This window comes from Filicampus tigris, chromosome 2 (assembly GCF_054856515.1).
Source record: "Filicampus tigris isolate MCC_2025a chromosome 2, RoL_Ftig_1.0, whole genome shotgun sequence".
Taxonomy (NCBI): domain Eukaryota; kingdom Metazoa; phylum Chordata; class Actinopteri; order Syngnathiformes; family Syngnathidae; genus Filicampus; species Filicampus tigris.
In genome coordinates this window covers 7,286,821-7,308,325 of record NC_141218.1, presented here as the reverse complement: position 1 = coordinate 7,308,325, position 21,505 = coordinate 7,286,821, and the positions used below count along the sequence as shown (strand labels likewise).

The 21,505-nt window shown below is 47.4% G+C and overlaps 4 protein-coding genes across 9 annotated transcripts; 2 read left to right on the top strand and 2 right to left on the bottom strand.

Annotated features, from left to right (window-relative positions):
- The first annotated feature begins 489 nt into the window (after positions 1 to 489).
- asgr1a (asialoglycoprotein receptor 1a) lies at positions 490 to 4,458 on the top strand. Its single transcript, XM_086056220.1, has 7 exons — positions 490 to 658; positions 1,521 to 1,628; positions 1,738 to 1,827; positions 2,821 to 2,886; positions 2,993 to 3,085; positions 3,148 to 3,418; positions 4,254 to 4,458. The coding sequence occupies exons 1-7, from the start codon at positions 601 to 603 to the stop codon at positions 4,399 to 4,401; spliced, it is 834 nt and encodes a 277-aa protein (XP_085912346.1). The 5' UTR covers positions 490 to 600; the 3' UTR covers positions 4,402 to 4,458.
- On the bottom strand, positions 4,444 to 10,722 carry LOC147151137 (RPA-related protein RADX). Of its 3 annotated transcripts, none has more exons than XM_086056233.1 (19): positions 10,631 to 10,722; positions 10,076 to 10,178; positions 9,834 to 10,008; positions 9,571 to 9,665; positions 8,973 to 9,080; positions 8,712 to 8,875; positions 8,476 to 8,632; positions 7,691 to 7,802; positions 7,530 to 7,618; positions 7,341 to 7,457; positions 7,159 to 7,254; positions 6,925 to 7,080; positions 6,585 to 6,709; positions 5,861 to 5,997; positions 5,736 to 5,789; positions 5,610 to 5,653; positions 5,279 to 5,539; positions 4,849 to 4,998; positions 4,444 to 4,773 (listed from the first exon to the last, which is right to left on the bottom strand). In XM_086056233.1, exons 1-19 carry the CDS (start codon positions 10,691 to 10,693, stop codon positions 4,652 to 4,654), a joined length of 2,328 nt encoding a protein of 775 aa, XP_085912359.1. In that variant the 5' UTR covers positions 10,694 to 10,722; the 3' UTR covers positions 4,444 to 4,651. The 3 variants fall into 3 exon arrangements, with proteins under 3 accessions (XP_085912359.1, XP_085912376.1, XP_085912366.1); XM_086056250.1 differs by having other exon boundaries at positions 10,076 to 10,169; positions 10,631 to 10,701; XM_086056240.1 differs by having other exon boundaries at positions 7,341 to 7,618.
- A 127-nt stretch (positions 10,723 to 10,849) lies between these two features.
- ift46 (intraflagellar transport 46 homolog (Chlamydomonas)) lies at positions 10,850 to 20,431 on the bottom strand. 3 transcript variants are annotated; one of them, XM_086056207.1, is made up of 6 exons: positions 20,413 to 20,431; positions 12,757 to 12,858; positions 12,390 to 12,685; positions 12,077 to 12,170; positions 11,871 to 12,002; positions 10,850 to 11,762 (listed from the first exon to the last, which is right to left on the bottom strand). In XM_086056207.1, exons 2-6 carry the CDS (start codon positions 12,850 to 12,852, stop codon positions 11,415 to 11,417), a joined length of 966 nt encoding a protein of 321 aa, XP_085912333.1. In that variant the 5' UTR covers positions 12,853 to 12,858; positions 20,413 to 20,431; the 3' UTR covers positions 10,850 to 11,414. The 3 variants fall into 3 exon arrangements, with proteins under 3 accessions (XP_085912333.1, XP_085912315.1, XP_085912325.1); XM_086056189.1 differs by lacking the exon at positions 20,413 to 20,431 and adding an exon at positions 14,375 to 14,629; XM_086056199.1 differs by lacking the exon at positions 20,413 to 20,431 and adding an exon at positions 13,154 to 14,107.
- LOC147151135 (serrate RNA effector molecule homolog) lies at positions 13,406 to 21,460 on the top strand. Of its 2 annotated transcripts, none has more exons than XM_086056179.1 (18): positions 13,406 to 13,573; positions 13,645 to 13,755; positions 14,471 to 14,645; positions 14,807 to 14,917; positions 14,990 to 15,133; positions 15,197 to 15,257; positions 15,363 to 15,660; positions 16,300 to 16,445; positions 16,513 to 16,791; positions 16,891 to 16,952; positions 17,024 to 17,102; positions 17,187 to 17,351; positions 17,441 to 17,593; positions 17,673 to 17,826; positions 20,460 to 20,572; positions 20,655 to 20,886; positions 20,966 to 21,158; positions 21,231 to 21,460. In XM_086056179.1, exons 3-18 carry the CDS (start codon positions 14,527 to 14,529, stop codon positions 21,304 to 21,306), a joined length of 2,385 nt encoding a protein of 794 aa, XP_085912305.1. In that variant the 5' UTR covers positions 13,406 to 13,573; positions 13,645 to 13,755; positions 14,471 to 14,526; the 3' UTR covers positions 21,307 to 21,460. The 2 variants fall into 2 exon arrangements, with proteins under 2 accessions (XP_085912305.1, XP_085912300.1); XM_086056174.1 differs by having other exon boundaries at positions 16,510 to 16,791.
- The last annotated feature ends 45 nt before the right edge of the window (positions 21,461 to 21,505 follow it).

The following is a 21,505-nucleotide window of genomic DNA, read 5'->3' as shown; positions in this document are numbered from 1 at the left end:
GTGGACTTAAAAGTTTACACAGGACACAATCCATTCTCCAAGAATTGTTGGGTCGACACACTCCACATCGTCGATCATTGTACTTCTTCTCACCTCCCAATTAAATAATCGTCCGTAGCGGGTAGCATTACGTCTTCTCGGGTGACGTCATAGCTTGAGATAGAGCCAATCACAAGCGAGGATGTCCGGGACAGCTTCATATGATAGACGCAGTCACAAACATCGGTCAAATTATTTGTTTTAATCGTCACGCATCATGAAAAACAAAAGTAACGACCCTGTTTGGAAAAAAGTACAAATACTGGTGTTGAAATGTAACGGATAAAAGTAAAAAGTTTTCTACAAAATAAATACTCCGGGATTTACAAAGTACTGGAAACAACTACTCAAGTACAGTAACGAAGTATTTGTACTTTGTTGCTTCCCACCTCTGGAAGTGTGTGATGTGTTTTGGAAACCTTCCACCGTATCGCGCGCACACAAACACACAACGGCAAACGGTCCAGTTCAAAGTTCCCTCGGCGGTCAGTCACCTCAAGCTGTCGTCGACTTTCTCTGTCCCCTCTTCATCACGAAGACGACGCAGAGAAGCTGATCGCCATGACGACAGAATACCACGATGACGTCGACGAGGACAGCAGCTCCTTTTGGAACAAAAGTACAAACTGTGTGTGTGGTCTACGCGTATAATGTGGAGCGTGTGAACGGTGTTTGTGTTGTGTGTATGGTAGGTGGATGGAGCGTGTGTTTTGTGCATGTTCATGGTGTGTGTGTCGTAATCGTGTGTGCTGTACGGTAGGGCTGCTCGATTATGAAAAAAAAAAAAATCACAATTATTATGGCAGTAATTGAAATCACCTTTACTCAAACTCATTTATTTTTTGGTACAAAACAAGAAAATATTTCATCGTAAAAAAAATATAAAGGCAAATGAAATTCTTTGAAACACTATAATTATGAGTGTTCCAAATGAAATTGATCAAATTAGTTATTAATTAAAAAAAAGGTGCAAATGTATAAATTCAAGTATTATTTCCTTGTGTGTAAACAAATATAGTCCTTTGGATATAAATTCATATTGATAATCGTTTTTTTATGATTATGCCAATTTTGCAATCGTGGAGTAATAATCGTAATTGTAATTGAAATTCAATTAATTAAACAGCCCTACTGTGCGGTAGAGCATATGTTTGTGTGTTGTATCTTGTGCGCGTTCATACTGTGTGTGTATAATGTGGTGGGAGGGTGCGTTCCGTGTATGTGGAATAGCAGGGGTGCCCAAGTCTGGTCCTTGAGAGCTTCCATCCAGCCTGTTTTAGATGTCTCCCTCCTCCAACACACCCGATTCAATGATCATCTCATCAGCAAGTGTGTTGGAGGAGGGAGACATCTAAAACAGGCTGGATAGGGGCTCTAAAAGTATGATTTTTGTTGCTATGTGGGTACCTTGCGTGTGTTTGCGTGCTGCCAGTGTGTAGTTTGTTTTGCGTGTATTAGCTCACATTTGTTCCGTGTACCAGATCCCCCTCTCAGCCCTCGCTCAAGCGTGTCCAGGCTCACCCGCCGCTTGTTTCCCATTCTGACCGCCGCAGCCATCTTGATTCTGACAATTGCACTGGGAGCCAGCTGTGAGCACTAATACAATACTGCACACAACCCTGTACAATTCTGTTCCACCCACAGCAAAGAAATGGGTGTGTGTGTGTGTGTGTGTGTGTGTGTTTGTGTGCGCGACAGACTCGAGGATGATGAGTCGTTTGTGGTTGGCAGAGCAAAGTGTTTCCAACGTGAGCCAATCACTGAGCGCCGTCCAGCAGCTCGCTGCAGGTAGGTGCCACACAATGATGTTACTTTCCACTGTACAACGCAAGGTTATTATCATTAACAAAAACTAACGAAATAACTGAAACTAATACTGAAATGAAATAAAATAAAATAAAATAAACGAAAATACTTTGAAAGGGGAAATGAACCCAAAAATGTTCTTTGCAAAAATATGTTCTATGCTCCACCATTAAGTCTAAACACAGCATTCTGATTAAAATTTAGTTAAGCAGTAAAAGGGGCGGCCATTTTGTCAAATGACATCATAGTTGCTCAGGTAACGACCAATCACAGTTCACCTGTTTTCTGAAGATGAGCCGCGATTGGTCGTTACTGGGATGTCATTTTCTGTTGACAACAAGTGGCAAAATGGCCGCCCCCTGGCATGAACAAAAAAGGGTGGATTTTACTGCATAACCCATATTCCACAAACACAATTTTAATCAGAATGTCGTGTTTAGACTAGTGGAGGTGCATAGAACATATTATAAAGAACATTTTTAGGTTGACTTCTCCCGTAAAAAAGTGAAAAACTAACTGAAACTACATCTTATGTTTGTAAAACTAACTAGAATCATATCGAAAATGGCCTTAATTTTCTTCTTTGTCAATTAATATGCCACGTGAGCTTTTGGGATTCATTTTAACTGTATTTGTTTCGGTACTGCTGCACGTTCATACAGAACATTGAAGGTCAATCAATCATTTGCGATTATAGTTTACTTTACTTCATTAAATAATACTTAGTGTAATTTTTTTTATCTTGCACTTGACAAAAACTATAAATAAATAAAACCAAAACTAAAACAAAACATCTATCCATTCAAAAAATAAAAATAAAACTAACAAACCTGCTCTAAAACTGAATTAAAAAATAAAATAAAATTAATGTTAATGATACAAAGCTGTGATGTCATAGCACACCACATTGTGCTGTATAATACCATGTTATGTCATACTGCGCCGTACCTCGTCAACGGTTTGTCGATGTCACAGACGCCGCCAAAGATGCGGAGCGACTGAAGTTTGCGGTGGCGAGCAACAAAGACGAGCTGCGCACAAGTGAGCCATTTCATACCACGTTGTGCAATGCCACTTTTCTCAGCATGCCATGTTGTGTCGTCAGACCTCAATCACATGTTGGCCGTTTGACTTTCTTTCTTTTCAGCCTCTGATGCCTTGAAGCAGCTCGCTACTCTGGACCTCATCAGCAGGACGGTAGCATCTCTCCAATGCTCCATTCAACACATCCTCAACAACGGTACACCACACACACACTACACACACACACACAGTAGAAATTTGAAGGCGTGTGGTTTGAAGGCTCGACACCAAAAGGCAGCGGCTGCTGTCCTCTGGACTGGCAGAGGCTGGGTTCCAGTTGTTACTACTTCAGTCACTCGCTGCTGTCCTGGCATGACGCGCGCGATTGGTGCAACGGGCACGAGTCGCACTTGGCCATCATCCTGTCGGAAGAGGAGTGGGAATTTGTGCGCCGCCTCTCGCCGGGCCACTTCTTCTGGGTGGGCTTGACCGACGAGAGGACGGGGACGTGGGAGTGGGTCAACCAGACGCCTTACGTCATGAACCGCAGGTGGGCCGCATCCGTCCGTCCCTCTATCTAATCCTCTGATTTAAAGGGGAAGTCAACGCAAACATTTTTTTTCACGAATATGTTCTATGAAAGCCCACTCGTTGAAACAGTGATTTCTGATAAATATTGCCTTTGTGGAATAAGTGTTAAGCCACTTGTTTTTAGCCATCTCTGGGGGCGGCCATTTTGTCTTCTGAAAATGACATCACAACTGCTCACAACGACCAATCACGGCTCAGATTCAGAAAACAGGTCAGCCGTGATTGGTCGTTGTGAGCAGTTGTGATGTCATTTTCAGTCGACAGAAGACAAAATGGCCGCCCCCAGAGATGGCTAAAAACAGGTGCATTTTGCTGCTTAAAGCGGAAATCAACCCAAACATATTTTTTTCAACAATATGTTCCCAGCAGGCCCACTAGTTGAAACACGGCATTCTGATTCATTTTGCGTTTGTGGAATATTATAAATTAAGCAGCAAAATCCACTCATTTTTAGCCATGTCTGGGGTGGACATTTTGTCTTCTGTCGACTGAAAATGGCTTCACAAATGCTCACAACGACCAATCACAGCTGACCTGTTTTCTGAATCTGAGCCGTGATTGGTCGTTGTGAGCATTTGTGAAGTCATTTTCAATTTGACAGAAGACAAAATGGCCGCCCCCAGAGATGGCTAAAAACGAGTGGATTAACACTTATTCCATAAACGCAAAATTAATCAGAATGCCGAGTTTCAATGAGTGGGCCTGCTGGGAAAATATTCTTGAAAAAAAATGTTTGCGCTGACTTCCCGCTTTAATGGAGCCGCTTAATAGTGGGGGTGGGTTGCTTGGCTCAGGCACTGGCGGCCAGGGCAGCCCGACAGTTGGACCCACCACGGCCTGGGACCCGGAAATGAGGACTGCGCTCAAATACACGCGGACGGACGACTCAACGACCTGCACTGCTCCAGCAGGCTGGCGTTCCTCTGCCAGAAGCACGCCTGATCAAGCCAGGAAAACAAGTTCAAAAAAAAAAAAAAAAAAAGCGCCTGTGCTGACACTTTTTAATAAAACGATAAAGTGCAACAAATACACTCACAGAGGAAAATGTGTGCGACCGTTTTTGTCTGTAAACATGATGAAAAGTGCAAAAAAAAAAAAAAAATGCCACGATAAACATTCAAAACGATTTTACAAACAATGGAACCCTGAAATTGCAACGCAAACGTGTTGTCCAAAACAAACGCGTGACTCCTCAGGTCATCGGGAAGGCCCGGCTGATGACCACCTCGTTTGACTCTCCGCCCAGATTACATACATCCAGTAAGCACGCCAGCCTTTGATTGGTCAGCAGCGTTGCCGTGGCGATGAGGTCCCCTGGTGGAGCGAGACAGGAACCTTTGTCACCTGTGGGGACTAGTCTGCGTGATGCGCGCATGTGAGCCTACCCACTTGGCGAGGGCGGGGGCGCGTGAGACGAGAAGGCTCCGTGGGACAAGATGGCGGCCCAGGTGTTGCCGTGGGAGTGGGAGGGTGGCGAGAGGGAGGAAAAGGACGACTGAGGGAGGAAGATGGTCGGGATGCACACGCCGTCCGACAAAGCTGCGGGGGCCAACGCCATGTGTTACGTGTCCGCCGGCGTTTACAAGAAAGGAAGGCAGAAAAGGAATACAAGGAAGGAAGGAAGGAAGGAAGGTAGGGAGAAACAAAGGAAGAAAAGAAGGAAGGAATGAAAGGAATGCTTGAAAGAATGAAAGAAAGTTAGGACAGGAAAGAATGAAAAAATGAAGTAAGGACAAAGAAGGAAAGGGAAAGAAATAACAAAGAAAGAAGGAAGGAAGAAGGAATAAAGGAAAAAAGTCCTGTTTCTAACTTCACAAACCTTTAAGCCTGAGCGTGTAGTAGTGCTCGTCGGCAAAGGCGGCGGCACAGGTCAGGGTTCCTCCCATCGCCACGGAGACAACTTGTTTTTTCTCATGGGCGGGGTCGTAGTGCATGGCCAGCGTCTCCACGGCGACATGAGGGAAATCCGGCGGGGAGGGGCAGGTGGCGTACGATGAGCTGTCCACGTCCTCCTCTTCCTCGTCCTCGCTGTCGTCGTCAGTGTCTTGGAGGAACTCCATGGAAGCCTCGAAAATAATGGCTGCGCGAGGTGACACGTTAGCGCACACGCACGCACCGTGCCATGTTGTGTTCCGTTCACACGGACGTACCTGTCCTGTTGCTGGCTTCTGGCTGGACGGTCGCACGAGGACGTCTACCGAGACACAAGGACAAGGTCACCCTTCGGCCAACGGGAGAGCGGCATTTCTAACAAGCGCGGCGTTGCTCAGCCTCACCCCTTTAGCGGCGTGTCCGAGTGCAGCTGCAGCTTCCTCTTGCACGGTCTGCTGCTGCGCACAAACACGCTTGTACGAACAAAGCAGATTTAAGGGACAAAGCCGAGGCCCGGGAATGCTCTTACCTGCCGCCGCTGGGGGATGGCAGAGGGCGGGGTGTCGACTGATTGACAGCTGACGATAGCAAAAACGATGGCGGCGAGGTGGGTGAGGTGGAGGACAGACACGATGATGCATCTCGCCAAAAGAGGCAACGCTCCTCCTAAAACATCAATCAAACTAATTGGCACACAGTTTACACCGTTTTTTTTAATTCCATTTTTTCATCAGAGAAGCGAGTAAAACTTTCTAAAGGATTTTTGGGCACTAATTCTAAATCTGCCTTCATTTCTTTCTAGCACATCAGGTTTTCATAATAATAATAATAATAATAAAAAATAATAATAATGATAATAATAAAAATAATGCTAATGATAATAATAATAAAATAATAATAATACAATATATAATTATATATAATATAATATAGTATAATATAATATGATATGATAATAATGTAATATTTATGATTTACGGGTTAGGTTTAGCAATAGGTGGGTTTTTTTTCTCCTGAAACGTCATAACATAAACTACAACACATGTTGAAATCTGTACTGTGCAAGCTTTTATCGGTCAAACTGATAAACAAAAAAATGAAAATATCTCAAAAACCTGACGTCTAAGGAAAAAAAGTAAAGATGTTTTGATGTCAAAAATATATTTCAGGACACATAAAGCCATCTCTAAAATTAACTGTTGACCAGTGTTATTATCATACATCAATCAATGGAATTATTAGCGCGTGTGTACCTCTCCTCTGCGACAATACGTAACCATGGTAACGGTGGCTTGAATACAGAAGGTGCGTCGCTCCCTGTAACAAAGTTTCTTGATGTCCCTCAAAAGCTCCGTCCCCTGGAGGAAACCGGGCTCCCCTGAAAGAAAAAGGTAGAAAGGAAGGAAGGAAGAGAAGAGAGGAAGGTGAGATGGAAGGAATGAAAGGAAGGAAGGAAGCAGAAGAAGAAAAGATCACACAGGAAAGGAAAGGAAGGAAAAAAGAAAGGAAGGAAATAATGAAGGAAGGTGGGCAAGAAAGACAGAAGGACTCGTTGAATTTCCTTTTCAAGCGCGGAGATGTCGGTCAGCTGACCTTGCCTGTGTCTCATGAACGCCTCCAAGGAGACGGGAGGGGGCGGGTACGCCAAGAATCCGCCAATCAGAGCCGAGCGCAACAGCCGTCTCTCGTCCTGACGCCGGAACCAGTCGAGGAATTGCTGGACCGCCGGCAGCTGGCTGTTGCGGTGACCTGCCAATCAAGGCCCCCGTTGACGCGGCGCCGAGAAGACGAAGTGACATAAAAAAAAATTTAAAAAAGAGCCGCTACCTGAGCGGTGCAGCTGCGTGTACGGCGTGTTGGTCAGGTACAAGGGTCCCGCTGCCGTTTGGACCGCCTTCAGTCGAGAACACGCCAACACGGACACTGCGCACAAACACACGCGGCTTGTTAGCGTGCCCGCTTTTCCTGCCTTCCCTGAATTCTTTGTCCGTTTCTTTCCTTCGTCTCACATGGGCGGAGCCCGCGGTGCATCTGCGGCTGAGAGGTGGAGAAAAGCTGGATCCAGATTGGCCGAGAGCTGCGCCCGTCCTGCAACCTCAGCCAGCGATACTCCAACAACTCTGACCCTGCGCACACAATCGGTGTCGAGTTTGAGCAAGCGGGTGTCCGCATCCCGTCGCCACGGCGATGTCCCTCACCCTCCCTCATCCGCTCGGCGCGCCCCATGAAAGTCAGCAGGCCGATGACATCGCACAGGGCGCCGGGCGAGCCGGACGCAAGTTCCTCACTATGACGGGAAAAGCGGAAAGCAATCACGTGGTGGTGGTGTCCATTGATATACTGGTGGGCGTGGCCAAACCTGTTGCGGAAGTCGTAGGTGGGCGCGGGCGGCGGCAGGCAGTCGGGCGCCACGGACGCCTCCGGGAGCAGAGAGATGCAGGTGGCGGGGTTGCGGCTGTTTGCGCTGATCTCTGCGGGCACGCGGCGAAAGTCGTCGATGACGTCGGGATTGAACGGCAGGTAGAATGGAAGAAAGGAAGCGGGAAGAAAGGTCATCAGCGTGGGAGAAAAAAAAAAAGACATAAGAGAAGACGGAAGAATGTAAGGATTATGTGAAAGGGGGAGGAAAGAGAAACCCTAACTCAGAAGGAAAAAGAAAGGAAGGGACTAGGTACGAAAGAAGGAGCAAAAGAAAGGAAGGAAGAAACTAAGGCAAGAAGAAAAGCAAAGGAAGAAAGAAAGGAAACATGGACAGAAGCAAGAAATAAAGTTTTTAAAAAAAGAGGAGGCAGAAAGAAAGAGCAGAAATGAGGAAAGAGGGAAGGAGAACAGATGAAAGAATTAAAGAAGGAAGAAATCAAGACAAGGAGAAGGGAAAAGCTTACATAAGGAGAAGAGGAGGGAAGAAAAGAAAGTAAGAAGAAGAAAGGAAATACGGAAAGGATTAAAGTAAAGAAAGAAACGGGGGAAACATTCATAAAGAAAGAAAATAAGGAAAGAGGAAAGCAAAAAGGAGAAGGGATGAAATCAAGAAAGGAAGCAAAGACGCAAGGAAAGAAAGAAAGAAGGAATGGAGAAAGGACAGAAGGACAGAAGGAAAGGAAGGAAATAAGAATGGAGGGACGGCGGGAAAGAAGGACGTACCGATGTCGTCGCCTTCCGACTGGTAGAGCTCCTTGACGCGGAAGTGGCTCAGGCTGATGATGTCGCCGGGCTGGAGCGCGCGGTACCAGTCGACGCACGCGCTGTTCCACAGCACCAGCGAGACGCTTCCCGAGGAGTCGTGCGCCTCCAACAGCGCCTGCGCACACAAGCGCGCGTGAAACGCCGCCGCCACCGCCGCTGCGTCCTCTTCCCTTCGAGGCGACGCCTTCACCCACCTGATAGGGGCACGCGCAGTTCCTGTCTGCTCTCCCGTAATACGTCAGGTGCGACTTGGCCTTGACGCGCATGATCAGACGGCGCCGGATGGTGCTAAGGGCCCAAACTTCGCGGGCCAAGAATCCCTGGCGGAGGTCTTTGACGGTCACGGTGGGACGGAGCGCTGTGGCCAGAGCGGGCGAGCGAGCGAGAGAGAGAAAGAGAGGGAGGAATCAAGTATGTACTTTAGCATGCATGCATGGTGCACATGTTGCACCCACCCGTGCCCTGCTCCTCCAGAGGAGGCGCCGTTTTCTTCCAGGCGTCCCCATGGAAGTCCACGTTGTTCCACAGCGGCAGAAAGAGCTTCCGGTTGGCCAGCAGAGGACCTGAAAGCGGAAGTCAACCCAAACATATTTTTTTCAAGAACATGTTCCCAGCAGGCCCACTCGTTGAAACAGGGCATTCTGATAAATATTGCCTTTGTGGAATAAGTGTTAATCTACTCGTTTTTAGCCATCTCAGGGGGCGGCCATTTTGTCTTCCGTCGACTGAAAATGACATCACAACAGCTCACAACGACCGATCACGGCTCAGATTCAGAAAACAGGTCAGCTGTGATTGGTCGTTGTGAGCAGTTGTGATGTCATTTTCAGTCGACAGAAGACAAAATGGCCGCCCCCGGAGATGGATAAAAACGAGTGCATTGTGCTGCTTAACTTATATTTCACAAACCCAAAATTAGAATGCTGTGTTTCAACTAGTGGGCCTGCTGGGAACATATTCTCGAAAAAAAATGTTTGGGTTGACTTCCGCTTGAAGCACGCGCACATCAAACAATGTTCACGTCGGCGTAGGGGCGCCGTTGTGCTTATTCACCTGACACGTCGGAAGAGCCGCTCCAGGGCAACGAGTCCTGGTCCAAGTCCTGGCTACCCTCACACGCGCTCAACTCCACACTGACCATGATGAAGCTGCACAGATGAAGGTTCACATGTGATTGTTCGGCCTGTTTTATTGCCTCTTCTCCCCCTTCCTCTCCTGCTCAGAGAGCTTTGTGATTAAGGGCAATATCAAATATATAAACGTCTTTTTTAAAATTCACAGGAAATGCTCCGCCCCTTCGCAAGCCTAGCAGCTACCTTTCGTCCTCTGCTCGGTCCGCCAAGCCCGTCATGGCGGGAGCCAGGGTGACGTTCCGCACGGCCGTCCCCCGCTGCAACACGTTCGTCTCCACCAGCCGGTTGAGCCTGGGATCCAAAGTGACGCGCAGGCGGCAGTCGCCATCGCTCAGCGTGACGTCGTACAGGTCGTCGCCTGGACACGGAAGCGACTCGGGGTCAGAGGTAAACGAGAGGGCCCCGAAAAGAGGCGGCATACTTACCAGTGAAGATGGTGTGCGGGAAGTAGACGGAGGAGCCCTGGTCTCTGGTGTAGCGCAACACGTCCAACAAGTAGAGCGTTTCCCTACAGACCACCTGAGAGCGCTAAAGACAAAATGTAGTGATACAGTGGCACCTTGACTTACAGCTAGGTAATTTTTTTTTCCTTTTACAATGCTTCTCTTTAGCCTATCTTATCCTCTCCCCAAATAATCTACCGCGTTAAAAATGCCTCAAAAATACGCCCCCTTTCCTCTCGGGGAAAAACGACAAGTAGATGTCATTCCACAAACACTAGTGTAAATAAAGTAAATAAACACCTTGTTTTAGTCATGAAACTAGACAGAGTAGCTGTCAACATGCATCGGGGCACTTTTACAGCAGTTGATCAAAACGACAATAAATGAAATGCTTTATGTACTACAGGAACTAAATTCAAGAATCGATTTCTGACGTATTGTTTCGACTAAGTTAAATGTCGCCATGCATTTCCACATCCTTTTAAGATGTTTATGTATTTCACAGACGACAACAAGAAATAAGATAACAGTAAGAACCTGGTTTGAAGCGGTTCTGGACCGAGCGAGAGTTCGGCGTAAGATGCAGTCGGGCGCCGCCATGATGCAAATGCCGCTAGATTCATTGTTGTCATCAAGCAACACTATGAGTGCGCATGCGTCAGAGTGTCGACGGCAAGTCGTAGGAAACAAAATACAAGACATTCACAAACTAGTTTCGGAAAAGAAAATCACCAAATAATTGACAGTATTTATATGTCCTTTAAATTGAAGTCTTTATTGGTCCTTATGAAAGAATGCAAATTATATGAATTACATATGCATAATAACATATAACAAAAGAATACAATGAAACCCCATCTTAAATTTGCCACAATGTAGTACCAAAGCCCTGCCTTTACTTACAAGCTATTGTAAATAATTAATGATACGCATCTACGTGAAAACACTGATGATATTAAAGATGTTTTGATTGACAACAACTTTCACCAATGATTTAGCAACGTAAGAATCATAAAAATCAATATGCGATATTATATAAAGTGTTTTTATTTTCAAACAATCCCATACAACATTCCTTGGAAATCGAAATGTTCCATCACTGGTGAGCTATTTTCAGAATAGGTTGGCAGGCTACTCATGTGGTCCTGAGGGATTACCTGGTATCTGCTGGGTTCATGTTGGTGAACCTTGACGTGACCTCAACTAAGAGACTCTTTGTTGGGGTGGCACCAAGTTCAGCCTGGGTTGTTAAGGGAAGTTACAGGTACACACACACTTAAATGTGGCTTTATAGTTTATGCACGTAGCGTGGAGGGCACGGTCAAGTGCGCGCAAAGTGCTGCGAGTCTCTGAACTCAAGGAAGAGGCTGAAGAGAAGGTGCAGCGCTTGGATGCGGCTGCAGTACACGGGAACGTCCAGCAGGGCACACACGATGTCGCAGTACTGTGGCAGGCTGCAGCAGAGGCGGGCGGGGGGAAGACGCACGCGGCCCAAGGTCTCCTCCACCTCCGGCGGCCACTCCTGCATGAGGGCGTCGATGTCGGGCATGGCGCGGGCGTACTGCACGCTGGCCGCTGCCTTGGAGCGGTGCAGGGCACCGATGCTCTCTACCCAGCTGTCCACGGCGCGAGGGTTGGACTGAGGACTGGAGACGCTATTCACCTTCAGCTGGGATAAAAAGCATCATACTCACTAGAGATGCTGTAGTGTATTCATGTGTGAATTTAAGTCAAATCGTGTATTGTTAGCTGAACTTTGCTCGCTGGGGTTTCGTACCTCGCTGGTGGCGTGCTGCTTGGTCTCCTCGGACAACCACAGTGACAAGAGCGTGGGGTCCGACTGCTTGATGCTGGGCTCGTCCAGAACCAGAAGGCCCAGCCCGTCCGCTTTGCCGTCCGGCCTTGGCACCTGCGCGCCACAGGGGTAACAGACTGGTGATTTTTTTGACTTGGATTCAACCAAAGCGGCAAGGAGGAACCTACCTTAAGGAAGGCGTCGATGTCACCCACGGCCGGGATGAAATCCGGAATGAAGGGTCGTAGGCTGTGTTCCAGCACGATGGATTTAGGAGAGTATCTAGCAGAGGCCACACTCACAAAATCAGTCAGCCAGTCCATTAGTCAGCCAGTGCAACAAGTGTTAGTCAGTGTCACTCAGTCAGTCGGTGTTACTGACTTAGTGTCAGGCAGTCAGTCAGTCTTAATCATTAAATCACTTAAGTCAATGTCAGTGTCAGTAAATATCAGTTATTCGGTTGGTGGCGTCCCTGCCATACAGACATCGCTCTAAACTCACCGCACGATGTACTGGAATAAATCTTTGATCTCGGTGCTGACAGGCAGGTTGGCGTAGTCAGCCGGGTCGTACGCGCCCTCGGGCTCCTCGGCGGTATCGTCGTCATCATCTTCGTCGTCCGATTCCTCGGACTCTTCCTCCTCGTCCTCATCGTCTTCCTCATTGGGGCTGACCCCGGTCTGCCTGCTGATCGGCCCCTTGGTGCTCGGAGGCTCGCGATCTTCGTCCATCTCATCACTGCTGCTGTTGTTACCGGACAACAGGCTGCGACCCCTCCTGTTCCTCCCGAGCTCGGCCTGCAAAAGCACAAATGGGTGACCGCCGCTGCTCAGGCACATGAGGATACGAGCAGACGGACCCTTGTTACCTGGCCGCGGATGCTCGCCTCCTCCGCCGAGTCGCTCACTTCCACGCTCTCGTCGTACGGTTGGTTCTTCACAAGTCGACGGTCGGCTCGCTCCATGAACAACTACACAAACAAGATTCAATGAGATACAACAAGAACAAGATACAAAGCACATGAACGTTTGGCAATATATTTTACATGCTAGCATACTGAACGTTTTACCATGGCACCACTTATGTTGAACTTAGTTTGAATTCACGTGTCAACATGTCACCAAATTGTATCTTGTGTTCTAACTTGTGTTGAGTTCAATTTAAACATACGTTAGAATAGCATGGATTTCGCAGTGATTTACATTTAATAGACGTTCGAATTTCTGTTCTTATTCTTTAACGTGTGTCATCGTTGCATAACTTACGTTCTAACGTTAGCCACCTAGCATCAGCGAAAATGAGCTTCTTCTGGTCAAAGTCAGAGATTTTGCGCGACGGTTTCCACGCCACTGTTGTCCTTAAGCGGCGTCTCTTGTCACATAAAAACAATGTAATGTAACGAAAACAGTGTCAGCGTGTAGAAAAGTTTAATTCCCACTCTAAACTCGCTCGGGTACGCCTCAAAAGCAGAACTGCTAAAGCTTCTGTAGCCTAGCAACCAGAGACGCCATGTTGTTTTCTTCTTCGCCGGTCGTTGTGTGGGTTGTTCTTCTTCTCCTATTGTAAAACAAAGCGGCTCCTTGCAATCGCGATCTACCGCCACCGCGTGGGCTGGTGCGCGCACGCGTTCAATAAGCTTTCTCTCGACGAGAAAATGGACCAACATCACTTCAAAAGCCACAGAAGTAAAATATTACACATTATACATTTGTTGAACACAAAAAGTGCCTCTCAATACGTTTTTTTGTCCTTCCAGGGCACTAGAGGGCAACTTGGGCCCGGTAGGCTGTCGTGATTGGTCGTTGTGGCGGCGGGACCGTTGTTGTGTGTGAGCTGGTCTCCTTGTTTTCGTTCGCAACGTTTTCAGGTAAATTGTGCAGGAAAAAACTCAAAATATATGATACAAACTCGCCAAGAGAGTTTTGTTAAATACGTTCTAAAGTCGTATTCCTAAGCGTAGTGGGCGAGAGTGGCGCTAACTAGCCGTGCTTAAGCTGTAGCAAGGCTAACGTCGAGCGAACCTTAGCTGTTAGCCGCTAATCGAAAGTTAGTATTCCAGTAACGTACCATATTATACTAAACAGCAAATTTTACAATTTATTTAGCACATTTTAGCTAGGAAATAATTAGAAATAAGCGCCCACGCATTTAAACGTGTGATTGTTTATCTCCCAATCTATCTAGCTAGTGTGTATCCATGTGTCTAGTGGAGGCACAACTAATATGCATGCAGGCATGTTTCATTTAGTGTATGGACAGAACTGTGTAAAAGTCTTGGGCCACCACTAATGCGGCGTGTCCCAATCGTTTCTGTGCCAAGGCACATTTCATTTGATCAAGTAATTGTATATGCTGAGTTAATGATGATGTCCCATTTTAATCACAAATGTATTTACTCAGTGGGAAATCTGAGCCTGTTTAGTTGAACACAAAGCTATCATTCAATTGCACGAATGGCCACAGTCGGATACGCAGATTAAATGTACCTTTGTCATCTAGTGGAACATCCTGCAAGAACCGGGAAGTAGCCTGCTAACAAACACAAAACTTTGGGGTTTTTTTCCTCTCATTTTTTGTAACAGTCCAGCGGAGGCCAGTGAGTCCCAAGAGACCAAAGCGTGTATTTGTGTGTAGACCAATGGGGGACAGTGATGATGAATTCGACAGGAGGCGGCGGGACAAGTTCCGAAGAGAGCGGAGTGACATGGAGCGATCCCGAGAGCGAGAAGAGAGGCGGCGCGACGACTGGCCCGACAGGTTTAAGATTAAAAAACTTTTTGGGTTGTTGTTTTTAATGAAGTGCTCACATTGTGATGGCAGTATGATGGATTAGTGGTTAGCACTATACATCTCCACTTGACCCGTAAGAGGGATGGAAAGTGTCTGGATGGCTCATGTGTAAACATGTGCACACTCAGGGACTGGGAACGCGGCAGAGAAAGAAGGCGGGACTACGATCGTGGTCGCAGGGAGCGCTTTTCGCCGCCAAGACATATGAGCCCTCAGCACAAGCGCATGAGGAGAGACTGGTGAGTGGTGACCCGTGTACAGCTCGCGTACGTCTCGAGGCATCGCGGCTCAGGGCGTCCTGGTTTTGTCAGGGATGACCACCGGGGCGAGCCATACCGCTTCGAGCAGCCCTTTGGAGGAGGTGCGGCTCTCTTCCCGAGGGTGGGGCCTCAAGGCTGGCCCCCCGACATCCCCCAACTGCCCATGCATCATGGAGCTCACCCACTTCAGGGCAGGTGCGTACACGGGCGCACCCGCACGCTCGGCGGCATGACAGGCGCACCTTTGCCTTCCCTCAGGTTGGCGATGGTGGATCCTGACCTGCCGCCCCCTGGTCCCCCTACCATGAGGAGCTTCAAGGTGAGTGAAGCATCTGGTCAGGGCACGACCAAAAAAAAAAAAAATGGATTAAAGATAATTTGGCCAGTCATTCGCGTGACTTAATCTCTAGCGTGTGTTGCGCAGGACTTCCTTCTGAACACGGAGGACAGCGTGGACGAGACGGAGGCGGTCAAGCGCTACAATCAGTACAAAGTGGACTTCCGACGCCAGCAGCTGCAGGACTTCTTCGTCCAGCACAAAGAGCAGGAGTGGTTCCGCTCCAAGTACCACCCAGATGACATCACAGCCCGGAAGGCGGAGTCCCTGGCCGCCCTCAAACGCCGTCTGGGCGTGTTTCTCTTTCTGTGGGACAACAAGTGGCTGGAGGACATGTCATTGGACATGGAGCACACCACTGCCATCATCAAAGTGCTGGACGCAGGTCGGGGTTACATTAGCGTTGGAATTTTAATCATAGGTTTTATTTCATTTTGCGTTTTGTTTTTCAGGGCGGGTTTGTTAGTTTTTATTAGTTTTAGTTTTTTTTTATCTAACTATAGGAAAACTTCACAGTAAGCATTGTTGTAAAAACGCAATTAAAAAATATTAGATTTAAAAAAAAAAAAACATCCACAAATCAAATGCAGGGACTGTATATTAGTCCAATTTTTATGGGCTGCCGTTAGATGAATATCGCTTCTCAGCGACACACAGTAAAAGGATCGCAACTTCCACATGACTGGTTGTCCTTTCCATCCTTCTTCTGGCTAACGGCAGTACTGTGCTACAAAAATGAATACATTTCAAATGAAGCCCAAAGGCTCATGTAATAAATTCATTGACAAAGATGAAAACAAAGGATATTTAGTTTTGTCAGCGTAAAATGTAATTTCAGTAAGTTTTCCTAGTTTTAAAAGCATCTTTATTTGATTTCCTTATCCAAAATGTTTTTTCATTTTTTGCTTTCAGTATTTGGTTCGTTTCCGTGAACTAAAATAACCTTGAAGCAGGTCAGCCGCGCTCCGGGAGGCAGGACGCGGCGTTGCATGCGGGTCCTCACGCCATCCGTTCTCGTCCGCAGCTGTCATCAAGATGGAGGGCGGCACAGACTTGGACCTGAAGGTGCTGGAGCCCGGCGGGGCGCACGCCAGCGGCGGCGGAGGCGATTCGGCGGCGAGTCCGAGCAAGGAGCCGGCTGCCGGCGATGCGGGGAAGACCCGAAGTGAGGTGAGAATGCAATTTCACCGAAACTACCGCGCGGATAAATGGCGCTGACGATTTGACGCCTCAGAAGGATGAAGAGGACGGCAAGCGGAACGGGGAGGACGAGGATGATGAGGACGAGGAGGAGGAAGAGGAGACGGAGCAGAAGGAGGAAGAGGGGGCCAAGAAAGGCCGAAAGAGGAAGCGCAGCATGTCGGCTGACAGCGGCGAAGGCTCGGCCTCCGACTCCTCGCACTCTGACGGCGAGAAGGAGCCCGCGTCGCCGGCCGTACCCCGGCCGCTGCACCTCACCACCTCGCTCTTCATCAGGAGCGTCCCGCCCGACGCCTCCAAAGAAGAGATCGCTGCAGTGAGTGCTGCCTCTTCACCCCCATCCGACCCCCCTCCCACCCCCGCGGGCATCTCCTGCCGCCCCTGAACGCGCTCTCATCCCCCTCCGTGTTTGCAGCTGTGTCGCAGGTACTCGGGCTTCCTGCGGGTGGCGCTGTCGGACCCTCAGCCAGAGAGGGGGTGAGTAGGAAACAAAAAACGTGCAAAGGTCAAATGTGGCAGTGGCGCATCACAGTGCAAACGTGCGTCAGGTTCTTCCGACGGTGCTGGCTGACGTTCGACCGCGCCGTCAACATCAAGGAGACCTGCTGGAACCTGCAGAATATTCGGGTAACCGCCGTCCCGCGTTGTTGACGCCGTCTCCTCCCGCCCCGTCTCATCTCATCGGGTCCCGTCTTCTGCGGCCCCTGGCAGCTCCGAGACTGCGAGCTGTCTCCGGTGGTCAACCGCGACTTGTGTCGGCGCGTCCGCAGCGTCAACGGACTGACTCAGCACAAGCCCGTGGCGAGGAACGACGTCCGCCTGGCCGCCAGGCTGGTGCACACGTTGGACCAGAGGGCGGAGCTTTGGCAGGAACAGGTGCGACTTCCTGTTGTGTCCAACCCCCCACCCCCACCCATCACTTCCCGTTTGACTCGAAAACGCAATGTGCGACCGCGCCGCCACAGACGGACACCAACCCTGTCCTGAAGAACATCACCGATTACCTGATCGAGGAGGTGAGCGCCGAAGAGGAGGAGCTGACGGGCGGCGAGGCGGGCGACGCCAAAGACACCGCCTCCTCTGAGGTCACGGTGGAGACGGATAAAAACTTGTTAAAGGTGGGACCGGCCGGCGTTTTGTTGGTGCGGTTCCTTTGAGCGGTGTTGCACATGCAAGTGCGTTTGTGTGTGCGCGCAGGTGCTGGACACACTGCTGATCTACTTGCGTGTGGTCCACTCGCTGGACTACTACAACTTCTGCCAGTACCCCGCCGAGGACCACATGCCTCATCGCTGCGGACTGATCCATGTGCGGGGACCTCTGCCCGTGGCCAAGATCACTGCGACTGAAGGTATAACCGCATACACACAAATGTGTGGACGTTGCATCGAGAGATGGTACTAGTTTCGAGAGAACGTACTAGTCTCAAAAGAGGACTCTGGTCGCGAGAGAAAGTTGTAATCCAGAAGGAAGGTTCTAGTCCCAAGACAAGGTTTGATTTCAGGGAGGTTTCAGTTACCAGAGAAGATACTAGTCCAGAAAGGAGGGGCTTACTCTTTAAACACGGTTCCATTCCAGAGGGAAGGTTCGAGAGATCCCAGTCAAGTTCCAAGACCATCTTCTGGTGTCATAATATCTGTACATTAGGGATGTGCAATTAATCGAAATTCAAGTACGAGTTCGATTATTACACTCCACGATTACAAAATTGGCACAATCGTAAAAAAACGATTATTAATACTCATTTTGAGTTGTTCTGAGGCGTGCGCACACGAGTTACTCCGCCGCGCCGCCCTCTCCAAGCCAGCCAGCCCGCACCCCGCAGGTCACACTGCACACGCTCTTACTCAACGTTTGAACAGCAACAGACCTAAAAATGGCACAAGACCCGCCACAGGAACGACTTGTAAACAAGCAAGGCAAGTCGAAATGGCTTATTTGGTTACATTTTGGGTTTGCCGTGGAAGACGGCGAGCAAAGACGTATAAAGTGCAAGTTGTCTCTGCATGGAAAAACCCCACCAAGCAACATCAGAGAGACACAAAAAGATAACAGAATCTATTGCCCGGACAAGGATTCCAAATGTTTAGGGCACAGACTCCACTTCGCAATCGGCACGAGGGATTTATTTTAAATCACATATTTTACGCAAATATACACTACTTTTACTAGCACAAATTTCTTGTGTAGTCTACAATATGAAGTCCAATTTTTTTGTGTTCATTTTTGTTTCAAATTGCTTCAAATGCAATTTGCAAACATTTTATTGGTCATTATATTGTAATACAGTTTATATATGGCCTACTGTAATTTAGAAGTATTGTATAGATTAAGACCCAATGAGCATATTAAATGTATAATTTATCAGAAGCAAATTACTTTAACTTTGTTTACTATGTCTAAATATTACTTTAAAAAAAAAAAACCAAAAAGCTCCAGACAAAGGTCTAAATGTATAGATGAATAGCATGTCTGTTATTCTGTCAAAATTGGCATTTTACTCCAAGCAATTTTCTACTTTGGCAATTTACAAGTGCATAGCAAGTTAACTTGTTTGTTTATACAAGGAAACCATACTTTAATTTATACATTTGCACTATAAATTAAAAAATCAAGAATAATTTAAGAAATGTTGCTGGGTCCAAAACGAACTTAAATTATAGCGTTTCAAAGAATTTTAAACCTGTTCTCGTTTTGTAGCAAAAAATAATCGTAATTTCACTTATTACCAAAATAATCGTGATTAATATTTTTCTCATAATCGAGCAGCCCTACTGTACGTACACCAAGTTTATTATAGTTAACAAAAATAATGAAATAAGTAAAACAAAAATTGAAAATCCATTTTAGTAAATAAACTAGCATACAAATGAAATTGCTTTGCAAAAAAATGACAGCTAACTGAAACTACATCTTATGTTTATAAAAGAAACTAAAACCAACTATAATTATAGCGCAAATGTTCTCCGTTTTAACCTTTTTTCTGGGTTCATTGTATAAGTATTTATTTCGGCGTTGCTGCATGTCCGTACAGAAGAAGGAATGTTAAACAATCATTTGACAATTTCACTTTATTACGCAATACTTGCGCAATAAGCAATCTTGCACTTGACAAAACCTCATAAGTCACATTTTGGTGAATTTCCTATTTATTTATTTTTTTAAATCTACACTATCGCTCAGTCCACACACGTGGGTACACATTCTTGACCAATCTAAAGTGTTGAAAATGGCATGCTCTCTTTTACGATGCAATGCTAATGGTTGAACAAACTTGACATTTTTGGGGTCTCCTGGAAAGTGACTATTTCTGAGGTACAATGTGTATTTATAAAACCAAATCTAATACTGTAACTAATGAAAACTGAACTTAAAGCGGAAGTCAACACAAACACATTTTTTTCAAGAATATGTTCTTTGCGAGCCCACTAGTTGAAACAGGGCATTCTGATGAATATTGTATTTGTGGAATAAGTGTTAATCCACTCATTTTTAGCCATCTCTGGGGCAGCCATTTTGTCTTCTGTCGACTGAAAATGACATCACAACTGCTCACAACGACCAATCATGGCTCAGATTCAGAAAAGATTTCAGCCATGATTGGTCGTTGTGAGCAGTTGTGATGTCATTTTCAGTCGACAGAATACAAAATGGCCGCCCCCGCATTTTGCTACTTCATTTATATTCCACAAACGCAAAATTAATCAGAATGCTGTATCTCAACTAGTGGGCCTCCAGGGAACATATTCTTGAAAAAAATATGTTTGGGTTGACTTCTGCTTTAAAAAGAAGCATTTAAAAAAATAATAATTAAAAACTAACATACCTGCTTTCAAAACAAAACTAACTGAATTTAAAAAGACAAAAGTCAAGAGGAAATACAACTGTTAACTATAATGAAAAATCCCAAACTGTTGTAACTCACACACGCACATACCTGCCTGGTTGAACCCGCTGTGACGTCCTTTGTTGTGGTCGGGCCAGTGAGTGAACACCTGAAGATGTGCGAGGAGCGTCTGGCTCCTCTGTTGAGTCCGCCCGAAGTGGTGAATGCAGACGACGCTGTGCGCCTGGGAAAGAAAGACCCGGAACAGGAAGTGAGACTTTGACCCGCCACCCCCCCAATGATCACATGATCTAGCACGCGACTATCGACGGCGTATGTTTTGGTGAGCGCAGGTGGAGAAGTTCCTGGTGGCCAACACTCAGGAGCTCAGCAAAGACAAGTGGCTGTGTCCTCTGAGCGGTAAGAAGTTTAAGGCGCCCGAGTTTGTGCGCAAACACATCCTCAACAAACACGGCGACAAGGTGGACGCCGTCAGACAGGAAGTGGACTACTTTAACAACTACCTGATGGACGCCAAGAGACCGGCGCTGCCTGAGAACAAGCCCCCGCCGCCCCCAACTCAAGGTAAACTCCGAAAGAGAAGACGGCAAGAGACGGCGCTTCCCTAGATCACGTTCAAGCTTTTTTGCGCGTCTCCCGCCAGCCCCGCCCGCCAACTTTCCCGCTCCGTCGCCTCAACAGCCGAGCCTTCTGGGATACCCGCCCGGCATCAGGCCTCTAATGCCCACCTTCCCCGGCGCGCCTCCTTACCCCGCCAACCAGTTTGGGGCCGGCCGCGGTCACTATGACAACTTCAGGGGTAACTTGGGCTTCCCGGGGAAACATCCAAACAACAGGTAAAGGAAACTTAGTGACACTTGAGCGTCCATGTTAGTGTACACATTGTGTAATTCTGCGCGTGTGTGTAGGGGTATGCGAGGAGACCCACGCTCCATCATCGAGTACAGAGACCTGGACGCTCCGGATGACCTGGACTTCTTTTAAACAATCGTCAACCTTGTTTCCCAGGATTTCCTCTCTTCTTCTGTGTGTGCGCGTTGAGTGAGTGAGTGAGTGAGTGCGTGCGTGCGTTCCTTCCAGCTGGACCAAGGTCACTTTTGCAAGTCATGATGTCGTAATAAAGAAAACAATAACCACACCTTCCTCTTTAAGCGTGAACTACTTTGATTTATTGCAAATCCAA